This window comes from Petaurus breviceps, unplaced genomic scaffold (assembly GCF_028583685.1).
Source record: "Petaurus breviceps papuanus isolate PSGF00001 unplaced genomic scaffold, PetGlider_PUasm1.0 207, whole genome shotgun sequence".
Lineage (NCBI taxonomy): Eukaryota > Metazoa > Chordata > Mammalia > Diprotodontia > Petauridae > Petaurus > Petaurus breviceps.
This window is the reverse complement of record NW_027185850.1, coordinates 28,166,460-28,173,959: the sequence shown is the minus strand read 5'-3', so window position 1 is coordinate 28,173,959 and position 7,500 is coordinate 28,166,460. Positions and strand designations below refer to the sequence as shown.

The 7,500-nt window shown below is 52.4% G+C and overlaps 1 protein-coding gene across 1 annotated transcript in view; it reads right to left on the bottom strand.

The window, feature by feature from the left end:
• Positions 1-7,421, bottom strand: part of LOC138165003 (T-cell acute lymphocytic leukemia protein 1-like) — a 22,502-nt gene extending 15,081 nt beyond the window's left edge. Inside the window, exons 1-2 of the mRNA XM_069093049.1 lie at positions 7,297-7,421; positions 1,186-1,665 (exon numbers count right to left, since the gene is read on the bottom strand). Of these exons, the coding sequence (XP_068949150.1) occupies positions 1,186-1,664 (479 nt within the window). The 5' untranslated portion in view covers position 1,665; positions 7,297-7,421. The remainder of the gene's footprint in view (positions 1-1,185; positions 1,666-7,296) is intronic.
• Between the last annotated feature and the right edge of the window lie 79 nt (positions 7,422-7,500).

Sequence of the window (7,500 nt, the reverse complement as noted above, 5' to 3'; positions counted from 1 at the left end):
GAAGAAGAGCCCACACACACACTGGAGGGGTGGGCCTGGCCGGGAGGTGGGGGTCGTGTATTAACTAGAGGCTTAAAAGGAAACAAGACCCGGACTGACGCTGGAGGGAGATCATGGCACCGCAGGGTTCTGTCAGAGAACTCTGGCTCCACATCTTGGCAGGGTAGAAGAGGAAGAGAAGGAGGTGGACAGCACACACACACACACACACACACACACACACACACACACACACACACGTCTCCCTCTATCCCCAACATTTTCTATCTGACGCTCTTCCACCAGTCAGATGGACCGACCAGGAAGGGCGAGGGAGACCTTTTAGAATGGCGTTCAGGTATAGGAAATGAGACTCGGACAGAGAGATGGGCATTATGAAACGGACACACACAGAGGGCAAAGGCAAACAGAGAGAGCCCTAATTAGCACGGATCAGTTGGAGGATCAAGGAGAAAGATTCAGACACAGAAACACGGACAGAAACAAAGACGGATAGATTTAGACAGAGACAGAGAAAAAGATACAGAGAAAAAAGGAGGAGGAGGAGAAAGGGAGACCGACATAGAGAAAGAGAAGAAGAGGGAGGGAAAGAGAGACGGAGAAGAGTGTCCGAGGGTAGGGTCTGATAAAGGTCAGACACGAACTCAGAGTGGACCGAAGCCAGGACAAGGACAGGAAAACAAACCAACCCCCTTTGCTTGCCTTTCAGCACACACACACACACACACACACACACACATACACACTTCACACAGATATAATACACAGATCTGAACACACAAGCACAAAAAATTGCGATGCACACGTTCCTAAAACAGTCAGGAACCTGATTTCCCACACGTAGGAGGCACACGTTGCCAAAGAGCGCAGCAACACACCTTCGAATAACTAACACAGGGTCAATTCCCCCGCAGAGCTCCGCTGGGCTGGTTATCTCCATCTACCACCTCCATCCTCCACCCCCTCTCGAACACAAACCCATTCTGCAGCAGCCGGATCCCTATCCTCACATCTGTTCTGGTCCTCCATCCCCACATCCTAGTCCCCATTCCCCCATACGTTTCCCCGTCTCCACATCTCGGTTCCTTTTCCCACATCGCAGTCTACATCCCTCTACCCAGGTCCCAATCTCCACATGCTGGTCCCCCAGTCCTCCTCCCCTTTCCCGGAGCCACCAACACGAACCTGCTGAGCGAGGCGAGCGGCTGCCCGAGGCCGTAGAGCATGGCCCTGCCCGCAGCGGCAGCAGCCGCCTGTCCCGGGAGCGCGGTGGGGCTCAGCTGCACCATGCGGCCGTCGCTGGGGGGCTCTACTGGGGCAGGCGCCGTGGCCGTGGCCGGGGCGGGTGGCCGACACAGCTCCGTGGTGGGCACCCTCTGGCGCGCCTCTGCGTCGCGGCCCTTTAAGTCCCGGGCGCCGCCCCCCGGGCCGCGGCGGGGGGCCAACTCGATGACGGGGGGGTCGGGGGCCGGACGGCCGGTCTCCTTGGCAACGCCGTTGAGGAGGAGGAGGTGTGGGGGGGCCCTCGGCGGCTCCATGCGGGACTCGGACTCGGGCTCAGGCTCAGAGCCGCCCCCCCCTCCGCCGCCGCCGCTGCTAGTCCCCGGGGCTGCATCCCGCGGGGGGTCACTGGGGGGCAGCTCAGCTGGCTGCCGCTCCATCATCCTGCAGGGACACAGACAGACAAGCAGACACACGCGGATGGACAGACGGACGGACAGTCACACGGACGGACACGCAGCGCCCGCAGGCGGGGACAGGAAGCGTGGGGACCCGGGGAGGGGGCGGGGGCGGGGGACAGAGACGGGGAGGGGGAGACACACATGAGGAGGGGGGAAGAGACGATCAGAAGAAAGAGGATTTTATTTATTATTTATTTAATGGGAGTGAAGGGAGAAGAACGAGAGAGGGAGAAAAAACGGAAAAGAATATTTCTCCCCAGGGGCGCAATGTCCGGCCTGGGGTTCTGGAGGGGAAAGGGTAGATGGAGTGGCGCAGAAAAGGGGGTGCACGGTCTCCTTTGCCTGCCTTCCTCTCCGTCCGCTCCCCTTGCCCCACTCCCCTCCTCCTCGATCCTCTCGTCCCCTCCCTGCTCCCCTCTTCTTTCTCCCCTCCCCCAATTCCCTAATTCCCCTTTCCCCTCTTTCTCCCTCTCCTCCTCCTGTTCCAGCTCTCCACCTTTTCCTGGGGCCTCGGGGACCTCGGGTGAACTGTGGAGGGCACAACTAGGAGAGAAAGAAGAATTCTTCCCTCCTTAATCCCTCAACTCAGTCCCCTTTTCCTCCCGCCCATACCTCTTCCCCACCCTTCGATTTTACTCTGTCTCATCCGAAAACCCAGCCCCAGTAGGGGCAAGGTGAGGTGCTGCTAAGGATTAGGGCTTCTCAGGATTCCAGGTACTAACATAATAGCGGCCGCGTCCATGCGGGCAAAGGGGAGTGGGAAGAGATGATTCCCATTAATACAAGACTCCAACACACACCAGGAGAGAAAACTAAGGCGATTGAGAGCAAGAGAGAGGAGTAGTTCTATTTAATGTATAGTTTGTCTACACGGGTCCTTTTCAGCTGACAGGGGCATTCGCTTTCTTATCGCCGCTACAGTTCTGCCTTCTCATCATTCAAGAATAATTGTAAGGGAGCTTCAGACACCAGAGTGCGTTTTGTGACAGGGTCCGAGAGCCCTCCTCTGTTCTCATTCTCCAACTGATATTACCTCCCCCCTCCCCCACTGGGCCCAGACCCACTAGAGGACCAAGGCCCAGGGTTCGGACTGAGCCCGTCACTGCCCGAAACAGTGCGTTCGAAGCGTGATTCCGAAAGACGCGAACAATGACGAGGACCGGTCTTGTGTGTCAAACCGACCTCGAGGTGGTGGGTAGGAGTGGAGGCTCCTTGACAAGGACCCTCCGGGTTGCCCCAGCGGCACAGAACCACAAGCCCCGCCTTCCCTGGCTACAGGACGGGGGTGGCGAGGGTTGCAGGCAGAGGAGGAACTAGGCCTGAAGATACGAACTGGGGGATTCGAACCAAGCGGGACGGGCCTAATAATGGGGACTGATAACGAAAGTCTAGGACAGGCTCTTGATCAGGACTCGGAGGTGAATTCCCCGTGCTCTGAGTCATTCAGCCCTCTTCTTTCCTCTCCCGGTCACCCCCAGTCCCTAGAGGGCGGGGAGGTAAAAGTATATATGTCCCTGGGAAACGAATGCTAACTGTCCCCAAGTTAAAAGGTGGAGAGGAGGAGGAATCTCTCAAGTTCACGGCTTCCAGGCGCTTCCCAAGCCTATCTATGAGAATACAGAATGGCCAGGGAAGGCCCCCAAAACCTGTCTGGCTCTCAGCTACTGGACTTGGTGGTGTCGAGAAAGCCCTGGGTTTGGATTCTGCCTCTGGCCTTTGCCTCCGTAAGCCCTTGGACTCTGGAGGGGACCAGGCTGTTCATCTCACATCGGAGCCTCAGTCTGATCTTTAAGAAAACGGGGGTAAGGTTCTTCGCACTGCCGCCCCACGGGGGCGGGGAGGGGGCAGGGAGGATCTAGGAGGTGTGAGGAAAGTTTTGTCTACCTGAAGAGAAGGGGAGACAGAAATAGGAGAAGGGGTCCTCGCTAGGAATGGATTCATGGATTGGAAAATCCCTGGGAAAGAGAGCTGGGGGAAGGAAGAAGGTGGTAACCTAAAGAAGGCCGATAGAGCCCTGGACGTTGGGGGTGGCCCGAGACCGCTGGTTCTCGAAGACTAGCGACCCTAAGAGAGCTTGCCCAGCTTAGCTCCGATCTGGCTTGGCCCTGCCTAGCCCTACTGCTCCGACAATTCCAGTCCTGCCTTCCTCCGACCCTGGACCTGCCACACCAGTTGCAGACTGAACCTGGCTGCCCAGATCCTCTTGAGGGCCTGGGGGCCTCTGCAACAGGGTCTCTAGGGCCACAAATCTTTCGAGGCTTTGACAGCTCCAAGCCAGAATGACCTCCTCATTCTGCATTTGAACAGAAGCTAAAAGTTTTTATGAAATAAAGAAATGTTCCCTAAATTGAATTTGTTTGATTTTATTCTGGTGAAAGTAAAACAAAAAGAAAAAAAACGAAAAAATAAAACCGAAAAAATAAAACAAAACAAAATAAAACGAAAAAACGGGTCATGTTCACCAGAAACACTCGGGGCTGAAACACCAAACTTCGGCATTCGAAGCTTGTCTCAGAGGCTTCCGGAGACAAAGGCCAGTGTCGTCTAGAACTCGAACATCCCCTTGGGCAGACGTAGGAGGAAGCAGCTTGGGCTAAGGACCCTCCTGGGTTAAGGGAGTCCAAATGCTTGCTGGCAATGATCCAAGGTGAAGAGAGCTCAGCGCCGCAGGCTCCCTAAGCCTACACAGGAGCCGAGGGGAGGGTGCCCTGGGCTCGCTCTCCTTCCAGGCTAGCCTGGGCAGAGGCCTTCCCTGGGGAGGGGCGGATGGCCTAGTGGATCTCATACCACTTTGGCCATATTAGCCGAACTCCAAGTCCAGAGCAGGGTTCTCTCGGGGAGACTCAGGCTCTTGCCCCCTCGGCTTCGCCAGCGTCTTCCTCCCACTCCCCTCCCTCACCCCTGACAGTTTCCCCACCTCCTTAGCCTTCTAGGGCCCCAAATGCCGGATAGTGGTCAGGTCCAACTCCCTGGGCAGGCAAACGTGTGGTGGAAGGGCTCTAATCTGTACAGTCGAGAAGGAAAAGCGCTTCCTGGTTTTTATTTTAAAGGGGACAATGAGGGGCGGAGTAGGGACAGTGGGAGTGAAGCACTAAATACCACGAGGACTGAGTACACGGCGAGAAAAATTTCCCACAACAATCATCTGGATGCTAATACAACGAATAATAATAATAATAATAAACCCTTTCCTCACAACAATCCTTCGTCATAGGATGTTCACAGACATAAACCCAGTTTCACAGAAGAGGAAACTGAAGCCGGGTGGGAGAAAACGGTTTGATCGAACAACTCGAAAATTGCATTTGAGATGAGCTTTAAGCCAAGGCTTCCAAGGCAGATCTAAGCTTCTTTCCATCACACCCCCTCCTTTGTGCTACTCCTTACCGACCTCCTAGCCAAAAACTCCTGAGGCCATTGTTTTCTATGGACATCAGTCTCTCCTGAACCGGGTTTAGCTTCAGGGGACCTGGGATCAAAACCCAGCTCTGTCATATTGCCTTTGTGACCCCAACGGTTCAGTCTTTTCACCTCAGTTTCCTCATTTGTAAAATGAAGCTTGAAGTTGAAGATCTCTCTAAATCAATTTCTCAATCTCTCATCTTTTCTGTGCCTTGGAAGGTAAGGTGACAAACTCTGTTCTGCCACGGAACCCTTGGAACTGTCCTGGACAATCACCATTTACCCAATAAACACTTGTTGAATGAATGGCTTACTCCATATGTGACCTTTGGCAAGTGCTGTCCCTTGTCTGGGTCTCAGTTTCCTCATTTATAAAAGGATGTGACTGGACATGATGATCTCTATGGATGGGCTTGTAAATATTTGTGTCTTCTCTTTCTCTCCCACCCTCAATAAATGGTCAATTTCTTAAGGAAGGGGCTGGGTTTTGCTGATTTGTCTTCACTCAAAAAAAAGTTTTTGTTTTAATAAATTGTGTAGTTTAGACTCTAGAAAATGTCTTCCTCCTAGGAGAGGTAAAAAATAACCTGGAATATAGATTTCACAACTGTCCCTTCAGGTAAGTGGGAAGGTATATAATTCCCTATCTCCACCTTCCTCTTGATGGCTGTACCTGCCCTAGGTCACACAGATAGCATCAGAGTCAGATCCTTGCTGCTGCACTGGGTTCTACAGCACTGCCTAGTTCCTGGCATAGACACCAACCATCCTCTGTCCCCATCCACAGGCCTGAGCAGCAGAGCACCCCTGAGCTGCCAGGGACAGGACCAACCAATGATAAAAGTTGCCTGGTATATTAACACCAAATACCCAGGAGGAGAAAGGGGGAGGGGCAACCCACTACAACAGAACCTCCAACCTTTGCCCAATGGTTGGGATACTGAAAACGGAGTAGTGGAACCCCAAGAATAACTGCCTCCCCCAAGACAAAGTCCCCTCTAGCACTAGCCTCCAGGACTGGGTGTCCTAACATAGCCTTGACCAAGAAATCTGTTCTGGTACCCTCAGGTTAATCTAAGCTTCGGAAATGATGGTGAGTCTACCAAAACTTTGGAGACTGCAGGCTTCAAAGAAGCTTTCTGTAATCCAGCAGCAATTCTAATTAGGAGAGAGTGTTGCTGTCTCATCACAACTCCCACAGCTCTTTGCCTAGCCCTAGACCATTCCTTCGAATTTATCTCACTTTCCTTCCATCAGGGTGATTTGTATGCTTGTATTTCTCTCCCCTAAGGGTGTAAGTTCCTTGAGGACAGGGCTTCAGTTACATTTTTCTTTATAACTCCAGAGACAGCACAGGAACCCAAGTGCCTAATAAATATTTCTTGCATTAGATTGAATTTTTACAAAAGAGTAAAATGAAGGAGTCTAAAGGAGGAAATGACTTGTCCAAAGTCACACAGTGAATCAACACCAAAGACAGAAGCAAATCCTTCAAATCCTGACCATCATGACCCTCTTCCTTTGTCACCACCAGCATCTTAATTCCCATACTTCTGCATGGTTGTTACCACCACCACCTCTATTCTCATCATACTCTTAAAACCCTTAGCTTCTGATAAGATTTCTCTTAGTTGCCACCTTCTAAGGGATGCCTTCTCTAATTTTCCCAGCTGACAATACTCTCATGCTCAATTTACCTTCGATTTAATGTTTCATTGACACATTCTATTCCCCAGTAGAAGGAAAGCTTTTGAAGAGCAAGGGCCATTTTGCATGCTTTTAATTTTGTTTTCACATTGCCTAGGTCAGTATCAGCTCTGAGAAAATGTCTGTTGAATTTATTTGAATCCCAGCTCTGCTTCATACTAAGCTAGACCCTTCCTGATAGCCAGGGTAATACCCCCCCCCCTGCACTCCCGTCTTGAAATTATATATTGTATAAATATTGTATTATATTAAATTGAAACGTCTGGTTCTTCCTGAGTCGAGGGGAAGAATTCCTTCTCCCCTGCTTCCTTTCCAGGATCAGGAAGCCGAATGAGTGGTCCTTAGCACTGCCCTCCCCAATCATCAAGTACGCCCACCTTGGGGCTACGGGATTGCCCTCGCCTCCAAGAGCTTCTCCATCTACTTTTAACGGCTGCCCCCCAAACACACACAGAGACACACGGTCCCTTTCTCCCCACTCCAGCTAAAAAGCAGTCATACTCACCTGGGGCATATTTAAAGGGGCAGGCTCCTAGCTGTGGGTTCTCCACCTTTCCCCACTATGGGGGGCGGGCCGGTTGGAAAGGACTAGCCGGGGTCCTCGGTTTCCACCTCCCTCTGTAGAAGGCAATGGCAGCGGCCTACTCCAGCTCGTCCTGCCGGGGTAGGAGGGCCGGGAGGTTCCAGGAAAGATCAGGAAAGAGAGAGA